The sequence below is a fragment of the Carassius carassius genome, chromosome 38 (assembly GCF_963082965.1).
Source record: "Carassius carassius chromosome 38, fCarCar2.1, whole genome shotgun sequence".
NCBI lineage: Eukaryota > Metazoa > Chordata > Actinopteri > Cypriniformes > Cyprinidae > Carassius > Carassius carassius.
In genome coordinates this window covers 27,238,542-27,263,258 of record NC_081792.1, presented here as the reverse complement: position 1 = coordinate 27,263,258, position 24,717 = coordinate 27,238,542, and the positions used below count along the sequence as shown (strand labels likewise).

At 37.1% G+C, this 24,717-nt stretch overlaps 1 protein-coding gene across 1 annotated transcript; it reads right to left on the bottom strand.

Annotated features, from left to right (window-relative positions):
• Positions 1 to 471: 471 nt before the first annotated feature.
• LOC132119106 (membrane metallo-endopeptidase-like 1) lies at positions 472 to 22,444 on the bottom strand. Its single transcript, XM_059528859.1, has 24 exons — positions 22,311 to 22,444; positions 19,979 to 20,143; positions 19,306 to 19,335; positions 18,785 to 18,847; positions 18,515 to 18,676; positions 18,332 to 18,412; positions 17,716 to 17,811; positions 16,221 to 16,339; positions 15,529 to 15,594; positions 14,466 to 14,600; positions 14,267 to 14,356; positions 14,028 to 14,164; positions 13,263 to 13,356; positions 7,811 to 7,939; positions 7,211 to 7,309; positions 6,575 to 6,658; positions 6,337 to 6,440; positions 6,196 to 6,254; positions 3,522 to 3,641; positions 3,245 to 3,378; positions 2,109 to 2,174; positions 1,882 to 1,977; positions 1,452 to 1,528; positions 472 to 1,179 (listed from the first exon to the last, which is right to left on the bottom strand). Exons 2-24 carry the CDS (start codon positions 20,133 to 20,135, stop codon positions 1,080 to 1,082), a joined length of 2,298 nt encoding a protein of 765 aa, XP_059384842.1. The 5' UTR covers positions 20,136 to 20,143; positions 22,311 to 22,444; the 3' UTR covers positions 472 to 1,079.
• Between the last annotated feature and the right edge of the window lie 2,273 nt (positions 22,445 to 24,717).

Below are 24,717 nucleotides of genomic sequence, written 5' to 3'. Positions count from 1 at the left end.
ACAGTTAAAGCTCCCTCAGTCTCTCTGGATCTGATCCTTGTCCCTAAACATGCTAAAGCATTGTGTTGACATTCGCAATGAACAGAAATGCTCCCTGGCAGAACGAACAACTTATATGAAACAAACAATCAGTCTGAGTGACCCGTTGTGTCTAATTCATTCCTGTATTGCAGCACTTCCTGCCATTATCTGCTGGCTTTACCAGAAGCCTGTCACGTAATTGCAAGGCAGCCATGAATCGAGGCTATTTTTACGGACAAAAACACACAAAGCCTGAAGCAATATGGTTTTAACAGTCTTAAGGTTGTCATGTAATTTTAAACATGGACCCTTTTACATAACGCTAAGCCCTCGATTTTAAAGAATGACAGATTCTTTAGAAAAATGTACTGTAGCTCGCACATATACATTAGGATTTTTTTGGGGAAAACAGCAGTCAATAGGACTCCAGCTTTTGCCTCTTTACGCTGCATGCTTTGGAAAAGAAAATAATATTTCTTATAGCATAATCAAAATATTTCAAGGCTGCTTATTATGAAACGAAACATGATGCCTTGACTGGTTTTTATTCAAACCACAATCTCCATCGGCTTCCAAGCCTCCAGTTGTTGGCTCTTTTTGGGTTCGTTCAAGCACAACAAATATATTATTGGAGAGCCGTCAGAATCGAAAGCCAACCGAGGGATTTATCCATTTACATAATCTGGATAAATCTGATGTCAATAAGCCTTTCGTTACAATGAAACTATTGTGTTAACACATGTTTTTCAATGCCAAAATTAATAGTGTCAAAAGAAACCTGTAAATATTCAAACAAGACCTATAGATAATGAAAAAGCATGCCTCTTTTTCAGAAAAACAACACCCTCACTGTGCACATTCACGACGCCTGCACTCGGTTATATGTGCACATTTGAAAGTTCACAGTAGACATCTATGCAGTCACACATGTAGGTGTCTAACACCTTGGTAGTGTCTGACACATCAGATTAACAGACACAACATAATATGATCCAAGCTCTCCTAACCGCTGCCTGGTTCCTATAATATACACAGACTCCCGTGAATCCGCCGGCAGGTTACCACACTCGACATTTCTCTTCGGGGTTCATGGGAGCTCCTCGTGCACAATGAAATGCTTCAGAAAATGCCTCAAAGTTCTGGAGGGACCCTAGAACCCTGTTAAAAACAAAAAAACATGCCACTCATTTTGCTTGAACAGGTTGCAAAAATATATATGTATTGCATATTATTTCCATATCTATTAAAAATTGGTTAAGGGAGAGAAAAGTTGCTTTGTATATGTATAATATACACTACCCTTCAAAAGTTTGTTTTTGCTATATTTAAATGCATTTAATAGCTTGTGCATGTTATCTAATGCACTGCCATGTTTAAGTATGACTTACGATTTTCATCTTTAATTCACAAATGTGGCAAAAAGCTCTTGCCTGTATTCCAGAGGGCTGTGTGGGTCAGTTTTGATGGACTGAATGGCGTATTCAGGGCGACAGGCACCACACCAGACCTACAGAAAGCATGAGACATTTTTATATTCAATAAAAATAAGCCAATAACAAATGAACACATTTTGTTATTTTATTAGCACATATTTTGAAGTGTGCCCATCCAAATAATGACATTTAAATCCACGTCCTTCAAAGCAGCACTCATCCCATCGGATGGCATGATTCAAACACTGATTTCTTGCATTCAGCACATTATAGAGAGCCTGCGATTATGTATTTTTTACAGAGGTTAAGCAGCACCTGTGTCTTTTAAGATGTGTCAGTTTAGCTTGTTATGCTCCTTGCGAGACTGACCTTGCATGGGCATCAAGGGGAGCACATGCAGGCGTCCTAAAGTGGATGTCATTCATACCTGGGCAAAATTTAGAAAGAAGAGCTGTTTGTGATCCATTTCCAGTCCGGGAAGACGGGGCTCCTCGCCCTCCCTCTCCACCCACTTCATATACGCCTGATGTCACACACACAACATCAAACTCACATAAACCGAGTTCTACATGTTCTGATGAAAATGTGAGTATTTTAGATGTAAGCAGTTCTCACTGTGTTTCTAGTTGTTTATAGGCAACTAATTATACAAACCTTATATGCTTGACGAACGCCACCGTTGTCAGCAATATTCTCTCCTAGTGTTGTGATGCCACTGACCTGCAACAACATTAGTGTAAAAATGTTCAGTGTTATTTAACTATTATTTCTATGATATTAAAGTATTTACTAATATTTAAAATCAGCTTTTAATTTGATATTTTCAGTGCTCTTTTTTTGAATACTTTAAAATTTTATTTTATTTTTTAGTAATTCTGTTATTAGTTTTAAATTATACACACACACACACACACACACACACACACACATATATATATATAATTTGCTTTTTAATTTTAGTTTAATAATTTTAATACTGCAACTTAAGTTTTTTTTTACGTTTAGTTTTTTTTATCTAATATTTATATTTTCTTTTATTTCAACTTTATTTTGATTAACAAAATATAATAATATCTGTCAATGGGGCAAGAAAAAAAAAGATTTTCCCTTTGAATTAAGATTAAGATTTTTATTATAATGGCAGATATTTTTTCTTAAGCAAAACTAAATTTGTATACATTTTTCAGAAAACAAGACTTAACATTTTAAGTCATTATACTCCTCAAGTAAAGGTATCTTTATTTAAGGATGTTTAGTTATTTATACTAGAAAACAAGACAAAAATACTAAGTAAGAAAATCATTATTTAGAGTGAATGTGTATATTATATTTGGATATTATAGGTTTAGGAAGAATTGATAGACTGATGTTGTGTTAAATATAAATGCAGTTTGAGACATTGCTGGCACATTTTATAAAAGCCAGGAAAAGTATTTAAACATCCTTAAAAGAAGCAAAATCCGGAGAATGCAGTCAATGTATTGCCATATTTAAAAAAAAAAAAAACCTAAAAACAATAAATTAAGCAGAAAAATGCCAGTGGGGTAAGCGAAGATGACTTGACTAAATAACGAGTCATTTTCAAAGTTTGTAAAAAAAAAAAAAAAAAAAAAAAACATTCTAATTACATTCAATTTTTTTTATTTAAGGGCAGTGGAAATTCTTAGATTGGGCTAAAAGCATGCACATACTGCAAGTACTGGAGGTACAAACCATATATTTGTTATTCGTTCATTTTTAAGCATTCATATACAGATTCTTTCCATCCTACTGAGTGAAGTTCTTCTTACATTTTGGCCTCCTGCAAGTTTCCAGCTGAATTTGCCGTACTGCTCCACCATGCATTTAGATTGATCCTCAAAGCGCTCGGCAGAGAAGTTACTCCACCAGTTGTACATGTTTCCATCCTTGTCAAAACTGCGGCCTGTGAAAATAAATATTTCATTTTTTTGGAACATTTTTGGTCGTATTTTAAACAAGCTTTGTGGTTGCTCTTTTGCCACACTGTTTTTTTCATCCACAGCTAACTGATATTTGGTACAATCCATCAGATGAGATGCATATTACCTTGATCATCAAATCCATGAGTGATTTCATGTCCTATAACCATCCCAATTCCACCAAAGTTTAGAGCTTGCAGCTGTTTTTCACTGAAGAATGGAGGCTGGAGAATGCCAGCAGGAAACACTGAAAGAAAGATGGGTGCATAGAAAGAGATGCAATTCAGCATAATGCCTGGGTAATTGACCAGGAAATGTGTTTTTGAGATACTAATTGAGTCACAAGAAAACAACTAATTTTAACAGTAACAGAGTGTTATCTTTGGACACTTTTATGTCATATTTTTAATTAAAACAGATTTCAGGTTTTTTTTTTTTCTTAGAATTACTCTGAAGGTCACATTTACATATTTATATATATATATATATATATATATATATATATATATATATATATATATATATATATTTTATTATTATTTTTATATTCAACAAAGAACTTGAAAAGAACTTAAAAGTTCTTTTATATTCAACAAAGAACTTTTATATATATATATAAAAAGCACACATTTATATTTAATGCATGATTTATTATATATGCATGTATGAATTCTGATTATATATATTTTAAAGATTTCATTATTGTGTAAAAATGATTTAAATCAGTTACCAGTGCTGAGTTGTGGCAAAAACCAACAATTTTGTCCCAAATAATGTTAATTTCAAAGGTTAGCTACTTTTCTAACCATAAGAAAAGCAATGTCAACAATGTGGTAAATGAGACATGTAATGTTAGAAGAAAACTGAAAAATCGAGGTAAAATATTTTTTACTGTGCATCATTTTCAGTCAAGCTATGCAAATATCCAGTCAAACTTTACAAAACATGTTATAATATAATATAAATATGTGCATTTAAGCAAAAAGGATATCTCAATATAACTTTTTCTTTTTTGATGACGATAATTAATCAATATTGTGCCGAGCGTGTTTTTGTGCTGGTACTTTGGCTGATTTAGGTCTGAACAAGTTCAGAAAAATGACAGTTCAAATGTTAGTGGACACATTAGATACCAAAAACAGTGTGAAAAGTGCTTTTAAAGAGTCTCCACAAGACTTTAATGTGATGGTAATGGTGTATATCAGAGCGCAGAAGCTATATTAGAAGGACAGAAACGTCTCTGTTGTGTCTCGTCCTCCAGCTATAGCAGAGCTGACTTTGTGCCAGCAGTTGTCTCTCAAATGGCAATTCAGCTCGAAGTGTTTCCTAGATTGTCCAGGAACATTAAAATGTGCTATCTAAGAGTAATTATGTGGAAATTTCTCCCACTGAAAATCTGCATAATCACTTGGCTTTTGTAATCTCTCTATTAACTTTATACAGTCTTTGGGATTAACCCAGGCTGAACAGCGTGTACTCGCCGTCCGCAGTCCACCTCTGGAAACACAAGCTTTGTGGGCAGTGGAGGCTGAAACTAGCTTTGTTTAATCTACAAGAGAAAAGCACTACAGGCATTAGAGCCATTATGATAATGGGCTGAGAAAGCGTTCATACTGAGAGCCCTCAACAGATTAGGAGAAATCTGACCAGAACTAATACTTCACAGAAGACTCACGTTTGGAAAACGCTGCTTTTTTTAGTCCTGCGGTTTTGGCCTTCTCTGTTGGAAGGATTCATGAATCTCCATACTGGACTAGACTGGTCTGTGCTGGTCTAGCTATAGTGGACCTGGAAAGGCTCTTTCCTGTAGATATGCTTGAAGGTTTTCTAAAGTGGAGCTATAATAGTGTGCATTCATTAATCTTTATGATTTTAATGTTTGTTTTTGTTTGTTTTTTGTCCATTTGTGGTAAATCGATGAAAGAAAATTATTAATATATCATAGAATACAGGATAGAATATTATATTATCGTATAGAATATTATTTCTAACTATATGTCTGTGAACTAACTAAATAAATTTTTTATGAAATACATGTTTTTATTTTTTTATTTTTTTTATTTAGTTAATATTAAATATTATATAACGTTGTATGTTGAAAAATAGAACATATTAATAGTTTCTAAATATAGTTTTTGTTGTGTTCAACACATTCTTTTGTAGTTTATGTAATTTTTAGATTTATTATTAATGTATTATTATATATTAAATTAAATTCTATATTATATTATACAGCACACTATATTATTTCTGCCAAAATGGATGCGGACTTACCAATCTATTTTCTGTTGTGAGAGTTAAACACTTTTTTTTTTTTTGCAATTTATTTCAATTTTACATTCATTATCAATTTATTGTTATATATTATGTAATATTCTATATTATATTATATTATATTAATTTCTAAGCTGTGAGCTTAGAAATGTGGTTTCTGTTGTGAGAGTTAGACACATTTTTATTTTTGTTATTTAATTAATAAATGTATTATCAATTTATAAATAAATGTTATAGAATATTGTATATTATATTATATAATACTATATGGCTGTGAGCTTACAATCAAATTTCTGTTTTGAGAGTTAAACATTTTTAATTTAGTAATTTATTGAATTTTTTTATTTATTATTAATTTATTATTATATTATACAATTGAATATTATTTCTGATTATACAACTATGAATTTACCAATCCTGGTTCTCTTGTTCGAGTAGAATGTTTTTTATTATTATTATATAATATTCTATATAATATTTTGTTATACAATATAATGTTATTTCTGACTTTATGGCTATGGACTTACCAATCTGGTTTCTGTTGTGTGAATAGAAAGCATTGACCACAGCCGCACCAATAATCCACCTAAAACATTCACAGAGACAAAGAGAATAACTAAAAAAAACTCTTTCTTGCATTCTAGCATTTCTTTTTTTAAGTTTCGTACATGTCAGGATCCACTGGCTCCCTCAGCTTTTTATGACCTTTCTGGGCTGAGGCTGCCAGGTTTTCCAGAATGTTCTCAAAATAGTTCTCTTCACTGAAATTCAGCTGAGAGCAGACAGAGAGAGACAGATAATCACACAGAAGTATTTCTGTCATCATTCATGTATTCATGCCAATGAGATATTAGTTGGTTTGAATGGTAGTTTCTTTAGAGGTCAAAGTTCTCCGAGTGTCCTTACGTGTGTGTATTCCTCGTCCAGTTTCTTATTTTCCTCTTCAAGGATGTGGTCGGGATAACCGATCTGTTCTGATATTGCCATGGCCTGCAAAACATGGAAAACAATGGAAAACAGGCGTTTGGAAAGCGAGAACAACTTGTAGATTGTAGGAGCGAATAATAATAATACATTTTATGGTTTAAATAACACCTTTCATAGAAGAAATTCAGCTTAAAGTGCTTCACAATAAAAACAAACAAAAATACCTTATTTAATATAACATAGTAAAGTAAATATTTTAGGTCAAAGATGTTCAGCTCACAAAAAACTAATGGAAATCCCTAGGATAAATGAATAAACTCCAGAAATAAATGTACTTCATCACACTCTAAAAAGGAATTCTGAAATTCTGAGATTTTGACATTTCACCTTATTTAAATTTTTGTGCAGACATAATTGTCCAGAAAAGATTCAATTTATTGATCCTCAACTAACCTGAATGTTGAATGAATGAATGAACTAGTATAACTCAAAAGCATATGTTGAAACAACTGCATCACACCGAACAACAAGACAGCAGGGTAACAAAGTTTTTTACGTTAACTCAACAAATAGTTTTTTGCAGTGCAGGAGTTGTGGCCATTAATAGCATCTGACCTTCTCCCTGGCTTTTTCCTTGGACTGTTCATCCATCCAGCTCAGTTCTTCCAGCGTTTCCACATAAGCTTCCTGAATCTTCTTGATGAGTTCACGTACCTGAACAACAGTGCAGAGACACATTTAAAGTCAACATTACAAAACTTTTTCAACTCTTTCTTCATTATTTAGTGGGCATATCATGAAATTATACGGAGGACTATGTGATGTCTGCTGAAAAGGAAAGTTGTTTTGATGAAATGAGGACAAACCTATACTGTATATTTCTTCAGAATAATGTGCATGGATAAATCATAAAGAACATAAAAAAGGTGCATTTTGACTGTTATTGTTTTGTGACTGTCCTAGAAAAACTTTATAAAGCCACCACATCTATACATGCCATGCAGAGTAACGTTATATATAAAATAATTTAGGATCATTCATCCTGACTTAATAAACTGAGTTGACTTACTGTCAAATTACTGAAATCCTGATCAGAACCGCCCAAACAATACACATCGATCTGATAATAGCTGATAAGATGATGTTTTGAGGGAGGATGTTCCTGTTTTGTCTAGTGGTGTGTTTCTGCAGGCCAGTTTGATGTTTTATTCTTACCATGTGTTTGCTGTTTCCAGAGAAGGTTTCCCGGACGTACAGAGCCCCGACGGCGTTCTCCATGTTGCCCTGGACATAACGGACACAGTCTCTCCACCTGGCCTCCTCTACTGTAGTGCCATGCAAAGCCTGAGGGAACACATAATGCAACCAAGAAAAATTAGACCACAGAGTGCTGTATCGAAATATATTCATAGAAATTTGATTGGAAGGAAAAAATTTGGTAGGAAAAGGTACAAAAGCAACAAGGATGACCACAGCCTTGGGAAGATTGTCAGAAAAAAACTGGGAGAGCTTCACAAGGAGTGGACTGAAGTCAGAGTCAGTGCATCAAGAGTCTTTAGGAAAAGAGCTACAGCTGTCACATTCCTAGAACCAAGCCAAACCTAAACCAGAAAAAAACATCAGAAGCATCTCACCTTGGGTAAGGAGAAAAAGAACTGGACTGTTGCTCAGTGGTCCACAGTCTTCTTTTCAGATGAAAGTAAGTTTAGCATTTTATTTGGAAATCAAGGTCTGGAGTCTGGAGGAAGACGAGATGCAGAGAATCCAAAGTCCAGTGAGGTTTCTGAAGTCAGTGATTATTAGGGAGCCATGGCATCTGCTGGTTTTGCTCCATTGTGTTTTATCAGGTCCAAAGTCAATGCATCTACCAGGAGATTTTGGAGCACTTTATGCTTTCATCTGCTGACATGCTTTATAGTGATGCTGATTTCATTTTGCAGCAGGACTTCAGCACATGTCCACAGTGCCAAAACCACTTCCAAGTGGTTTGCTGACCATGATATTACTGTGCTTGATTGGCCAGCCAACTCACCTGACCTGAACCCAGCCAACTCACCTGACCTGAACCTCACAGAGAATCTATGGGGTATTGTGAAGAGGAAGATAAGTAACATCTGACAAACAATACAGAGGAGCTGAAGACCGCTATCCAAGCAACCTGGTGTCACGGTTGGTAAACCGTGATCTCTGGGTTTTGCACTTTGTGGGTGAAGTCTGTGTCTTACGCGTCAGCACTGATTAGTTTGTTGGCGTCTCCGTTAATTGTCATCAGCAACAGCTGTCACTCATTACCCATCGATATATATTGGCTTGTCTAGCGTCTTGTGTTCGTGAGAGCGTTGATTCATGTTTGTGACCTATGCTTTGCTTTCTTGTGTGTTTCTGTGTTGGATGTCCGTGTCTCCCGGAACCCCGTCCACTCTACGCAACCCACCACCAAGCAACACCACTTACCTTCGGCTCGCTTCCCCGCAGTTCCTGTGTCACCCTCTGCTGCTGCCAACTCACCTCCGCCTTCCGGATTCGTCATTCATCACCACCATCTTGGACTGTGCATTCCTCCCAGCATTATTTGTGTCTCAGTATTGTATTGTTTCATTGTCTTCATTAAATATCATTAATCTCGCACTTGCTTCCTGCCACCCCTTCACCCAGTCGTTACAAAACGCTCTCACCCCAACATGGAAGCAGCGAGCACCACTTCACTGTCTGAATTCATTCACCACAGCGTCAACCACATGGATCAGCAGCAGGGGAGCATCGTGAACACCTGACGTGCGATTCAAGCGCTGGTGACACAGGTGTCCGAGCTCACCCAGCAGATTCATCAACTCACCTCTCCCACTGCGCCCACCGCACCGCCTGCGCCGCCCGTCCCCGGGAGACCTCCCAGGACCACTTCCTGCCAGAGCCGCGACTTCTGGCGCCAGAGAGTTACTCCGGTGAGCCAAACTTTTGCAAGACTTTCCTTAACAAATGTTCCATGCATTTTGCATCGCAGCCCCGCACCTTCGCGACAGAGGAGTCCAAGGTTGCGTTTGCTCTTACCCTACTCTCTGGCAGGGCCGCCTTATGGGGGACGGCGGTGTGGGAGAATCAACATCCGTGTTGCGCCTCGTTCCACTCCCTCTCAGAAGAAATGAAACGGGTGTTCAATCGAGCTGCGGCTGGCAGGGAGGCCGCTCACCAGTTCTCGGACCTCAAACAAGGAACATCATTTGCTGGCGGACTATTCCATTCAGTTCCGCACCCTGGCGGCCGCGTGCCAGTGGAACAAGGCGGCGTAGTGGGATCAATTCCTGCATGGGCTGGCCGACCGTGTTCAAAAGGAGATCTACCTCCTCGAGCTGCCCCCAACGCTCAACGGCCTAATCGACCTGGAACTTCGGGAGGTGTTCAGGTGTTCACTGAAGGAGGTGTTCAGTAAGTCCCATGCTGCTTCTCTTTCTCCGCATCGTCCCTACGACTGTGCTATAGATTTAGTGCCAGGTAAGTCTCCGCCTAAAGGCAAACTTTACTCTCTTTCTATTCTGGAGAGGGAGGCCACGGAGAAATGCATTTCTGATTCCTTGGCATCGAGGTTCATCCGCCCTTCCTGGTCTCTTCCTGGATTCTTTTTTGTGGGTAAGAAGGATGGTTCTCTGCGACCTTGTATTGACTACCGAGAGCTGAACAACATCACGATAAAGAAAACCTATCCATTACCTTTGATGTCTTCAATTTTCGAGAGGTCGCAGGGAGCATCCTTATTCACAAAATTGGATTTACGTAACGCTTATCATTTGGTCCGCATCAGGAAGGGGGATGAAAGAAAAAACGCCTTTAATACCCCTAGAGGGCACTTTGAATATTTGGTGATGCCGTTCTGGCTCTCGAACTCGCCAGGGGTTTTCCAAGCACTCGTTAATGACATGTTGAGAGACATGGTAGATCAGTTTATATATGTTTACCTGGATGACATACTGATTTTTTCTTCATCTCTCCAGGAACAGGTTCAACACGTCAGACGAGTGCTCCAGAGATTACTCGAGAATGGGCTTTTTGTCAAGGTGGAGAAATGCGTATTCCATGCACAGTCTGTCCCCTTCCTAGGGTATATCGTCTCGTCCGAGGGAATACCTATGGATCCTGACTAAGTTAAGGCTGTGATAGATTGGCCATCTCCAGATTCCCGTAGGGCCCTACAGCAGTTTCTGGGGTTCTCCAATTTCTATCAACGTTTCATTCGTAATTTCAGCCAACTAGTCTCGACTCTGACAGCCTTGACCTCCCCCAGTACTCCGTTCAGGTGGTCGGATGCATCCGAAACTGCATTTACCAACCTCAAGAGCCGCTTCGTTTCGGCTCCCATCCCTGTAGCCCCTGATCCCACACGGCAGTTCGTGGTGGAGTTCGACGCATCAGAGGAGCAGTTCTTTCCCAACGTGGTGCCTGGTTGGAAGGTTCAGGGGTACCTTTCATTGTTTGGACCGATCACAAGAATTTAGAGTACATTAGAACTGCCAAAAGACTCAATTCCAGGCAGGCTCGGTGGGCACTTTTTTTTCGGTCGTTTTGATTTTACTCTGTCGTACCGCCCGGGTTCCAAAAATGTCAATCTTCTTGAAAAAAATGTCTTTGTCACATCTTTTTGATCCCTCCGCCCGCCCGGTGACTCCCGAGTGTATTTTACCTGAGAAAATAGTCGTCCCAGCACTCGTATGGGAGGTCGAATCGAAGGTCAAGACAGCCTTAGAAGGGGTAACGCCTCCGCCCGGTTGCCCACCGAATCGTTTATTTGTGCCGGAAGAGTTACGGTCCGAAGTTATTCAGTGGGGTCACTGCTCTAACGTTGCTTGTCATCCAGGGATAAGCCGAACCAAGGGGTTAGTTATACAACGATTCTGGTGGCCACTTATGGCTCGTGACATCCACGATTTTGTTTTGGCTTGCTCAGTTTGCGCCAGTGGTAAGTCGTCTAACTTCTTCAACCGCTGTCTATCCCTTCGAGATCCTGGTCACATATTACACTACATTTCACATATTACACCCTCCCGCCCTCTAATGGCATGATGGTCGTTTTGACCGTAGTGGACCGGTTCTCGAAAGCGGCACATTTCATTCCCTTGCCCAAATTACCTACAGCCAAGGAGACAGCGGTCACTGTCTTAGATCACATCTTTCGGTTACATGGCCTCCCGGTAGACGTGGTTTCTGACAGGGGATCCCAATTCATTTCCAAATTTTTGAAAGAATTTTGTAAATTGCTAAGAGCGATGGTTAGTCTGTCTTCGGGTTATCATCCCCAGAGTAACGGACAGTCTGAGCGAGCCAACCAAGATTTAGAGAGAACGTTGTGATGTTTGGTCTCCAAGAATCCTTCTTCCTGGAGCCAACAACTGTCTATGGTGGAGTACGCTCACAATTCGTTACCAGTGTCAGCCAGGGGCCTCTCTCCATTTCAGTGCAGCTTAGGTTACCAGCCACCAGCTTTTCCTAGTCTGGAATCTGAAGTCGCGGTCCCCTCCGCTCACGCATTTGTCCAGAGGTGCCACCGCACCTGGACCAGAGCCCGCGAGACTCTGCTCCGGATGAGAGAGCGCACTAAGGCCAAGGCTGATCGCCACCGGTCAAAGCCTCCCGTTTACGTTGTGGGTCAAAAAGTGTGCCTTTCTACGAACAATATTCCTCTCCGTTCCGTTTCTAACAAATTAGCTCCCAAATTCATTGGCTCATTTACTGTCACCAAGATCATTAGTCCGGTGACAGTCCGCCTCAAACTACCTCCAGCGTACAGGAGAATACATCCCGCCTTCCATGTGTCCAAAATGAAACCCGTGTTTTATTCACGTATTAATCCGCCTACCCCGGTTCCCCCGCCGCCGCGTTTCGTAGATGGGGAACCGACCTATTCTGTTAAGCGTATTCTGGACCCGAGACGGAGGGGACGAGGATTCCAGTACTTGGTGGACTGGGAAGGTTATGATCCGGAGGAGAGGAGTTGGGTACCTGCTAGGGATATACTGGATCACTCCCTTATTGATGAATACAATCAGCAGGTAGGCCCTTCTGGGAACTCCATATTTTACTTGGACTGTGCATTCCTCCCAGTATTATTTGTGTCTCAGTATTGTATTGTTTCATTGTTTTCATTAAATATCATTAATCTCGTACTTGCTTCCTGCCACTCCTTCACCCAGTCGTTACACCTGGGCTTCAATAACACCTTCAATAGTGCCACAATCTGATCGCCTCCATGTCACGCCGCACTGAAGCAGTAATTCATGCAAAAAGAGCCGCAACCAAGTATTGAGTTCATAATTAAACCTGCTTTTGAGATCTTGAACATTTCTGTTTTGGAAATCTTTTTTTGATTGATCTTTGAGAAAATATTCAACTTTTTTGAGATACTGAATTTTTTATTTTCCGAAGCTGTAACTAAATTAAGAATTAAAACAAAAAACTCTTGAAATATTTCAGCTTGTGTGCAATGAATCTAGAATATAAGAAAGTTAGCTTTTTTGAATTAAATGTAAAAAATAAATAACTTTTCCATGATATTTTAATTTTATGAGATGCACCTGTATAATGGACTAAAACAGTAACAGACCACCAATACGCAGTTTTAAAAGCAGTTAAATGCCACGAGAGCTCTCCTGGGTTTGTGATTGTTCAGATTGAGGCTGACCTTTCTGTAGTGCGCTCTCACGTCTTTGAAGCGCCGGCTCATACTGCTGACCCTCTCCATGATGAGCATCCACGCAAGATAGTTCTGCAGAGTCCTGCAGAGGTCACATGTGTATGTGTAAGATATACTATGCAACGTCTACATTTTTATATCATTTAAATATATATCAAATAAATTTAACTATTAGATGAAAATTACTTTAACTAAATTAAAATAAATTAAAGCTAAATAGAAATATAAAAAACGAATAAATATGATAAATTACTAAAACTGAAATGAAAATTAAAATGAACAATGAAAATAAAACAAAAAATGTATACTATATATATATATATATATATATATATATATATATATATATATATATATATATATATGATTAAATAATAAATTAATAAATGTTAAAACAGATGACTTGAATGCAATGTAAGGATGCAATGTTTGGATCAAAGCAACTGCCATGCATATATCTAAATGAGTATTAAAGTGTAGGAAGGAAAATTTCTAAATAAGATCTCTTTAACAAGTCAGTTGTGTCTCCTGACTGCAATGAGATTAAATAGAATGCGGGTGGAATTAGAAGAAATCTCGACAATATCTTAACTTGTGCTCAAATACTTGCAACTTAAACCTCAATATAAACTCAAACATTCATTCAATATTAAATTATTATTATTATCATCACCATTACTCTTATTGACATGACAATGAAGAAATAACTCACATTCTTCATGTGTCAAACAGTTACATGAACTGAAACATCACCTGTGACTGTGCTTGGAAAGAACATCTCTGAGTTTCTCCAGGTAAGGTGAGCAGTACACAACTATGGGTTCATCCGGCTGCACCGTTACTGACACACTAGACATGATACCCTGGACGTAGCGTGTCCAATTAAAGCCCTGAAATTTCATAAAGAGATACACTACACTAAAGACTGAGGAGGACAAAGTGTAAAAGTAAAAAGATTCCATTGAAATTCCCATATTGCCCTTTGCACTTACATTGAGGTTGAAAGTTTGCTGCACTTCTCTCAGTGTCATTTTGTTGTACAGCACAGTGATGTCATTGCGCTCTTCTGCAGGTGACGTGGCCTGTTGAAGCACAGAGCTGACTCTCACATGACTTACGCATGGCATTTAGAGTATCAGAAGCATTTTATAAAGTTGGTTGTTGTGTTTTGCCATCTCCAGTTCAACTCACGTTCGCGATGTCTGTCTCCAGCTCCAGCACTTGAGTCATGTCCTCCCACACACGCTCTTCCTCTTGGGTCAAGTTCTTGTCTTCTCGTGCAATCCTTGCTATGGAAACCATGAACTCCAGATACGCCACACGCACCTGCCCACAGAGATACATGATGATTCATGTGATCAGAATGATAGCATTGAAGGGGTAGTTCACCCAAAAATGAAAATTCAATGTTTATTAAAGATGTAGATGATGTAGATGACTTTTTAACTCAAACCGTTGCAGTCTGTCCGTAATATAATGGAAGTGAATGGGAATCCTGGCTTTGAGAGTCAAAAAAACATACACAAACAAAACCAAATTAAACTCTGCGGCTCCTGACGAGACACTGATGTGTAAAGACAGATTTTATATTGTTTTTTTACCTCTGATTCACTGCAATGTCTGAACTCTCCTGAGCGCATTCTCAACAGCCAGCACATGACATGTTGTTTTCTTCTTCTTGCTTTACGTCGGATCACAGACTTATGTTCATTAACGCCACCTATCTCTCAAATGGACCACTGACACTCCTAATTGAGATTGTACGTAGATAGAGTATCAATGGTCTATTTGAGAGATAGGTGGCGGTAATTAACTTATAAGTGTGCAATCCACCATAAAGCAAGAAGAAGAAGACGTGTTTCACGCCGGCTGCTGAGAACGTGCTCAGGACAGTTCAGACATTGCTGTGAATCAGAGGGAAAAAACTACGTAAATGTTCAATTAATGTTCTTGCAAAGACCAGTTGTTTCATATGTTTACACATCAATGTATCTTCACGTGTCGCAGGGTTTAATTTGGTTTTGTTTGTGTTTTTTTTTTTACTCTCAAAACCGCAATTCCGATCTACTTACATTATATGACTGACAAACTGCAATGGTTTGACTTACAAATCTTTATTTGTGTTTTACTGAAGAAACAAAGTCACCTACATACTGGGTCCCCAGGGGGTAAGCAGATAAACATAACATTTTTATTTTTGGGTGTACTATTCCTTTAAGGGAAAGAATGCGTCTCACAAAATGACATAACATACCTTCTTATAATTCCCATCACTGAGGTAATAATCTCTTGAAGGCATTCCTAGTGCTGGTTGGTCAACCTGTGGAAACAAAAGGATGTGGTTTAATGACAAAGTCAATTCATTATCTGAATTGCTGCTTGAGTACAGTATGCATGAGATCATCCAATAGTGAAATGTTCATAATTAATCCAATGAAAAATCACATTGTGTTTTATTAGCTCATGCTCCAAATGGCATTTTAATCAGGGGCTATTAGGTAAAATAAATTGCACTTAGATTCTGTGTGTTTTAAAGGTGATGTGCCACTAAAACCAAAATGACAACTCATAACATCAAATTGGTATTTTTTTTTTTTTGGTACAGATTCAATATTCAAAAATGTATGGTATACATGGTAATTCATGGTACTACTATACCCAGCAAAAAAAAAAAATATTTTTTTTACATTGTTATGAAAACTTTATTTTTTTAATGTTCTCTGAGCATTCTGAAACAAGTACTATAGTTACATTTTAAAAATGTTAAATTAATGTTTAAATGAACATTCTATTAATGTTGCTGGAGAAAATTTTTCAACTTTGCCAAAACTTTTTTTGAAATTCTGTGAATGTGTCAACATATAATTACCATCTATGTTTTCCATACTATGGCATTTGTATTAGTGATACAAAATAATAAACTATACACTATATTCAATAACTTACATGGATAATGTAGCGGCTGGAGTCCCGATCATCTGGCCACACAAACATCTCAAGCACAGCCTTCTTATTGTACCGAGCATTCAGAACAGCCAGTGTGTCCTCCAGGCTCCATGCTTGCTCTGTGAGATCAGAGATTTGTGGTTTTTAGTCCATTTCTGTTCACTTTGAGGCAATATATATTTTTTATATCTAAGTGTGCTCCCAAAAGGTTTTCAAACTGTGGTGGGACATGTAAAGTGTGAGAAAGGTCCTGCATTTGAGACATTTCAGAAATATGGAAAATATATGTTCTCAAATAAAATCAAAGTTTCACACGCCCTTTTTTAAAGCTGTTATCCGATTGGTTGCATCATAAAGACCAAACCAACTCACATCTACAACCATACTTGGGAATCGGGGCCAGACGTGTTGGACTGAATATTTAAGAATAATCTTGATTTTAATCAAAAAGCAAAAATAAATGCTCTCTTAAGCCTTGAAATTAAGCAATGAAATTGATGAGTAGGCCTGCCCAATTTAATTCTTTGACAAGGAAAATGTGAAAAATTAATAGAACAAATGCATTTTTTTTCTCATTTCACTGAAGAGGACAATACACTTGATATGTCTTTAATCAACTTCCTGTTTACATTGAAAATACATTAAAACAGGACAGAAAAAATGCATTTGTTAAAGCATTTTAAGGGATCTTGCAACATGAAATCCTATTTATTCTGTAAATGCATGATTCTAATCTAACTCCATGTGATTAATCAAGAAAAAAAAATCTAAAGAAATGGCTTTACTTTTTAGCCACCCTTCTTATTTTTTGGCTCCATTCTCCATTTAATTATCCAATTAATTCCCAATGGATAAAATCGGGTCCCAGATTTTTCTTGTTCTTTTTTCACCCAGAAATGCATCACATTACAGAAGTCAAAAAGGTTGCAAATGCTGTTCGGCTGACTTTCATTACTGAGTGCATTGCATATCATGGCTGGTTAGTTTCACTATTATTCAAATTTCTGTTGTTCTGTATGTCTGTTGTTTGCATAATAAGACAGAGTGATTGTTTTCCAAAGACCAGTTATGGTTGTGGTTAAACATCTCCATTGGCTTCTACAACCAGCATTCATCGCTTTAAAGGCACATATTAAATCAGTCAGGTGTGTGTCTAGGTTGATGTCTACATGTGTAGATTGTACTCCAGTTAGCTTCTTCTATTATGTTTAATTATTCTTCTCCTTCTCAAAGTCTATAATAAGCCACAGAGCCAAGCATCACAGTGGGTCAATCTCTTATCCTCTCACCCTCCTCTATCTCCCCCTAAACATGACAGATGAGCGGGACAGCCACTGCTCTGTAAAACCACTGGACTTTTCCATCAGTCTAGTGTCTTATCAACACCCAGCGACAGCACTGCTGGAGCGATTGCATTTATCCCATTTAGATAAGCCCAAGATGCTGCCATTCTCTGTGAGAGTGAATTAGAGATGGCCACCGCTATCTCTAGTACCTGATGTGCCGTTCCAGACCTCAGAGGCCACGGGCCAGTCACCAATACTGTCAATGAGCCTGAGAAGAGGCTGGGAATCACGCTGCTCAATCACAACTGCAGGGGGAAGCAGAGAGACGAGACTCAACTGGATTTATATGCAAAACAGCATAACAGACACTTAGTAGGTGGCCTTCATTTTCAGTCAAATGTTAAACAATGATATATTATTATTTCAATTGTTAATTATATGTTATTATAGTTTTATTTGAATGTATAATTTTGTTTTAGTTTAAGTTTTTTATCTAATATTAATATTTTGTTTCATTTTAGCTTTATTTCACTTAACAAAAATGTTAAATTAAATAACACTTGTAGGTCCGTTTTCCGTAAAATAATAGTTTTAGTTTTGGTTAACCATAATAACCCTAAAACCAACCAGCTTCTAGATAAATTAAAACATTCATACTTCTAAATTTCGGGTTTAGTTCAGTGTGTTACTTACCATTTCTTTGTAAATATTTGTGAAATTTACAAGATATTTCTGACATCAATTATGATCATAACATCATACTAATAATCAGAACCTCATCTATATAATCTAGAGTATGTGTAGATCCCAGTAATGCGTACTCACTCTCATTCATGCATGAGCTGTAGAGCGTTTTGGCTTTCTTGAAGGCCTCTCTATCATCCTCACTTTCCATCTCCAGAACTCCTGTGCAATAATAGATCAACACCAACCAGATAACACTGTCTGAAAGAAATCTACACAAACCTATAATACACATTGTGGTTGTGTGAAGTTGATGTAACTGACCCTTGAGTACGATCTCCAGCTCATCTCTCAGAATATTGAATACGCTGTGAAGAGAGCTGGTTTCAGGAATGACGTGACGCTCTATCCAGCCTCCACATGCGTACTGATAGAAGTTCTGGCACGGCTCCACGCTGGGGTCCATGTTCTGGAGCAGTCGGGCCGCTGCATCATTGAATAAGAAATCATTTCAGATATAGAATATCATTAGGTTTCAGCTGCAGTTTTAAGGTGGTGTAAAATGAAAGCTTTCAGAGTGACATTTGCTCTTACCAGCAGTGACACACTGTGGGGTTGTACAGACATTGCTGTCAGCGCTTGATTGATATTTCAGCCCTGTTATGATGTGGTGAGATAAACAACATGCATGAGGTTAATATCTGACTCAAACACAGCTGAGATCATGTGACATAATCCACTTCAGACGTTCTACGGAGAGAGCTTATTACTTCAGCTTAACACTGGAAAACTGCTATTATATTATGCAATTTACTGAAACAAAGTTGTCTTATATCTTTCCCTTATCAATCAAAACTTATCGGCATATTTTGCAAACCTGACACTCGTTGGTTTGAATCACTAATAGAACTCAAGACGGTGCTTATGTGTAGTACATATACTCTACATAATGTATACTATGTCCAAAAATGTAATATTGTACGGTATATGGAGTGATTATACAGGATTTGTGGCAGGACAAAAAAACATAACATCAGAATGAAATGAACAATGTGGATAAAATATGCCAAACTACACAAAATGTGATTTATGATCAACTTCACAGCATACTGTACCTTTTGAAGATTCATTTATGTTAAAGCGCTCTGAAATATAAGAGAAAAATACAAGATCTTAAAAAATGATTTGTGTTCAGACTGTTTCATTTTATGATATCTCTATACACTTTAAATATGGATAAATAAAATATTTGATCATAATTAAAAACTATAATAATTATAAAATATATAAACATTAATATTACTAATTAATACTAGCATTAAGAATTGTATTTTTACTTAACTCATATCAATTATTTATTTTATAATATTCATTTTAAATATAATTCATATAAAATACACGAATTATAATATAATATATACATAACCATATAATATTTATATAAAAAATATTAGAAATATTAAAATGTATTTATATATGTATGAAAACAGTAATATTAATTACTGATTATAAAAATCATTGATATTTATTTTAAATAAAATGTTTTATAATTAAACACTAATTATAAATTGTACACACACACACAATTGTAAAAATATATATATTTATATAATTCTTTAATATTAATTTAAAATATTTTTCTTCTATAAAAGGAATGTTGCGCAATCTGCTCCACGTGGGATATAAACAAATTAATTCAGGTTGTTTCTTAATGTAGCCTATTACAAAGATCTTAAAAATGTTTGGGTCTTTTGGGGGGAACTGCAGCAGAAATCGTCAGTGTCCCACCTCTCAGAGCTGAAGTGTAGAGCACTATGAGTCCAGCCAGAGCGCAGCTCATCAGAAGCACAATGACAGACAGTCCGATCTCCACTACAGTCCAGCGCTGCTTCCTCGGTTTAGTGCTTTTCTCCATGATATCAATTTGGCTCTCTGATTTTCCCATTCTTGGAGCTGTGGAACAAAGTATTGAAGTGTTGGTGGAGAAGGACGAGTGCGCGCGTAATTGTGCATGAACGCGCGTCTGAGCGCAGAAAGCCACAGGTGGAGCATCAGTGTATACTGTTTTCAACTTTTTTCTCCAAAGGAAAAAAAAAACTATTTTTTTTATGTGGGAGGGTGTAGATACTGAATAAGAAAGTAGTATATTTACACATTTCAAACAATGCTCCAAAGCGACCCGAGATATATTTTTGTCCAATTAATTTAAAATAAAAATAAAAACTCTTTTAAGAAGATTGCACTCACACAGATGAATCTAGAGGTTAAATGTTTGGTTTATAAATTCCAATTTCACCTTTAAAATCAACGTGAATTATGATTCACAACCCATTTTATTTTTATAATAAAATGTATTTCTAAATAAAATGACGGATTCGATATGAAAGTTTTTTTTATTATTATTAATTGTGACTTGAATTAATCCATCGATAGATTGGATTGTCTGTAGGCCATTCCGCCACGGGATAAAAAAATAAAAAATAAAATCTCACATATTTTATCTCACAATTCATCTGAGAGAATTGCAAGATGTCAACTCGGAACTATCAAAGTTTATATCACGTGATTATTTCTCCTTTTTTTCTGCAGAACTGCAAGTTTATATCTCACAGGTCTGTCACCGATTTTTTTTTTTTTTTGTCTTATTGCAGGAAGGAAAAAAAGTGAGATACAAAGTCGCAATTATTATAATAATAATAATAATTATTATTATTATTATTATTATTATTTAACCCGTGGTGGAGATTATCTTCCATAGTAGAGTACACACCATTATGCAAACACAATTATGCAAACCTGAATGCGAGTTTGACATAAAAATAACAGGTCTAATACTGGAGTAAGCTATTTTCTTTCGTTTGAACGGCCTGCAGTGATGAATCGTTAACAATACGCTCGAGAGTGTGTATTAAGAAAATAAGTAGGACCATTTGATTTCATAATGACTTGAAGACATTAGGCAAACAACACATAAGGCGGTTAATGTATATGCACTCGGTTAATGCACTCAGAAGGAGCAGCAGCTTTGAGCATTCATTTTTAATGATGGTTAAATTCAAGCAGGGCTATATATGAGGCTTTCTTGAGATGTCTCCTACCTCATCACATCATAAAATGTATTTAATCTGTGGAAACCTGACTTGTTTCAGAAATGGTGTTTTGCCTCATTGGTGTCAGCACTTTTCCTGTGTCTTGGAAGCTGGAAAGTGCTGATAAATTTCCTGTAAAATTTTTAATTTCCTGACTCAATTGATGTCTGAAGGCAATTATCATAGAAAACAGGCTCATCTAGAAATGAGTATTGAGCTTTTTGTGATGTTTTTTAAAGCTGTCAGCCATTGAGCAGAAGACAAAAAATATATACAGAATGCTTTTGGATTCTTAACCATACTGATAAATACACACAATACATGACAGTGTTTATGTATATGCACATCATCATTAAAACTACTATTTGCACTAAATCCATTTTTTTTCTTCATATTTTTACTATGAAGTTCTACGAAACATATTTATTATACATAATATATATTCACTCTCCCAAATCTTGTGCATGTGTCCATATCAATAAAAATTGAATTTCCCAACATTTTTGCAGGTCAAAGGTCAGACGCATTTTTTAAAGTTCAAATATTCCATGTAGACTGTCAATTGAAATGACACCATGAAAACTTAACATTTAATAATGATAAACTGTAAACTTTTTTTTATGAAGCACGTCACAAATTTATGCTTGCATGCAATTTTCTTTTATAATTTTAATTTATCACACGTTTCTCTAAACCACTCATTTGTATATAAACATTAAGAAAATGTGAATAATTTTTTTAGAGAGAAAATTATAGCTATAGAATCGCATGCAGCAATGCCTTCGATCAAGCAATCTAGTCAAGAAAAAAAAAAACAGAAAGCAGCAGACAAGAAGCTGCATTAATCTAACCAATCATGAAAATCAAGAATAACTGATGGGCAAAATCAATGGAGAGGCATTAATTAAAAGTCCAGCTGTTTGCATCCATCTCTAAAACACTCCATAACTCCACCTGTAAACTACAAGGAAACTCTTCAATTCAATTTCAACAGATAACCCCCTCACACTGTAGAAGATGCGAATCCATACCTCTCTGAAGATAGAGTCCTTGCTGGCCCTGTTAGGACGCCTTTCAATTTCCCAAACCCCCCTTCTGAGTTTGCACCCAGAGCTGGTGTGTGGTGAAATGAATCAGCGTCCGGACAGCTGGATGTCGGAGTGGCTGTCTGTGCTGATGTTCCTCTGACTGACTGAGATGCAGAAAAGAGGAAGATAGAGGGAGGGATGTAAAGGAGGAGGGGTGATCGAGGCGCTATTTTTGCCTGATGTTGATGGTTTGAAGAAACATCAAGAGGGGCTTTAAACTGATTAAACTGATTAGACAGCGACACGACACAGATAATAAAAATAGAAGAAGTACAACTATTTCAAACAATGCACAATATACAAATAGACAATAGATGACATTTGTGATGCGTTATGTACAAATACAAGGAAATGTGAATAAGAAGTACTATGTTTTTTATATATAAATAAATGTATGAATAGTGTCGTGTATTACATGTTTATTGCCAAGTTAACTGTTGATGAGATGGGCTGCCTGAGAGAAGAAAGTGATGGTGCTGATGGTGCAGCTGTTTGACATCAGTTTCCCCAGTCTCACATCTACTGATGAAGGTGGACACAGAGAGATGGGTTAATTTGGACAGGAGGAGGTTTGGGATTATAGTGTTGAAAGTCAAGCTGAAGTCCACGAATAGGATCCTTTCATAAGTCCCTGGTCTGTCTAGATGTTGTAGGATATAATGCAGTCCATGCTGTCTGCATCATCCATAGACCTGTTAACTCAGTAGGCAAACTGCAGGGGGTCCAGTAAGAATCCAAAGATGTCCTTCAGGTGGGCCAGCACCAGTCTTTCAAATGACTTCGTGACCACAGACGATAAAGCCACAGGTCTGCATATTCATCAAGTCCTGTGATTTTGGGTTCTTTGAGATGTGGATGATTGTGGAGCGTTTGAAGCACTTCGCATACTGTAGCTCCAGTGATGTGTCGAAGATTTGTGTGAAGATGGAGGCCAGCTGGTCAGCACAGATTTCAGACAGACTGGTGTAACGCCGTCTGGGCCTGGTGCTTTTCTTGTCTTCTGTTTCTGGAAGACCTGCCACAGATCCCTTTCACAGACCCGAAGTGCAGAAGCGGGGAAAAACGGGGGTTCCTGGAGATGTTAATATCCAACAAGAGAAGGTCAGAATAGGTGTGGGATGTGAAACTGACTATATGTTTGTGTGTGAGTGTATGCATTCAGTGGCATTTAAAAAAAATTAATGACCAATATATTGATTAATCCAATTTTGCATTCCAAAACCACAAGGAAAACAATAATATATATATGTGACTTCTGTGATGCAAAACTGAATTTCCATCAGCAATTACTCCAGTATAAAGTGTCACATGATCTTTAAGAAATCATTCTAATATGCTGATTTATTATTAGAATTATCAAAATTTGGGCAACAGTTGTCCTGCCATTTCTTTTTTTTCTTTTTGGAAATTGCCATACTTTTTGAATGATTTTAAGGATTTTTTTATGAATAAAATGTTTAAGCATTTCAAAACATTTAAGCACCTTTTTTTGTCTGTTAATGTGTTATAATATATGCGTGTGTAATAATATAAAATAAAGAATTTATTTTATTATTTATTATAAGAATTTAAGAATTTCTGTATCTGTATTCAGTGGCAAATTATTATTTTTATGATAAATGTATTGATAACTAAATTTTTGGTAATCAAACCCAAAAGAAAGAATAATTTTAAAATCATAATAAAACATAAAAAACATTTACATTTTCTGTTACAAAAAAGAAAGATGCTCGTTGCTAAAGTGGCTGGCAACCACTTACATTAGAACAATAGCAACAATGTGCTAAAACCACTGAGAACATATTAGAAACTGGATAGCAAACCCTAAGTGTTTCAAGCCAAAGTTTAATACTTGGTTAGTGGTTTGTTGATAGCATTACAGTAAGCAGAATAAAAATATCCTAAAGCTCTTATTTATTAGCTGTCTTTATTTCACCTCCCAACACCTGTTAAACAGAGGTAGTCCAAATCTGGAAGAGGATCACACAGGTTAATATCCGCTGGCTTCTCATTATTCACAGGCCAGGTGGACCGAAGATGGCAGAGCAGTCAGGGAGCTGTCAGGAACTGACATCAGCTTGGCAGGGAAGTGAGCTTCACTCCCACCAGGGTCAGACTGAAATGGCACGGTGCCCATACTCATTACCAGCCTGATTAACCACTGTAATTAGCTGATATTAGAGAAAGCGAGAGCCATCGGTGGCAGCAATCAGATGCAGAACTGCCCAGCTGTCCATATGAGTTAGCCCATCATAACACTAACGCAAGTCGAGGGATAAATGCTAGAGACAAGAATAGAAGGAGAACAACCTTTAGCTCACAATAGGGAACATGGGTGAATGGCTTCTGC

What these genes read in the sequence shown, in the direction of transcription:
- LOC132119106 (XM_059528859.1), bottom strand. Translation starts at nt 20,135, where the DNA reads ATGGGAAAATCAGAGAGCCAAATTGATATCATGGAGAAAAGCACTAAA. An exon ending in CAGCTCATGCATGAATGAGA is followed by an intron (nt 17,812 to 18,331) that starts GTGAGTACGCAT and finishes TTCCCCCTGCAG; the next exon opens with TTGTGATTGAGCAGCGTGAT. An exon ending in ACACAACAGAAACCAGATTG is followed by an intron (nt 3,642 to 6,195) that starts GTAAGTCCATAG and finishes TCTTTCTTTCAG; the next exon opens with TGTTTCCTGCTGGCATTCTC.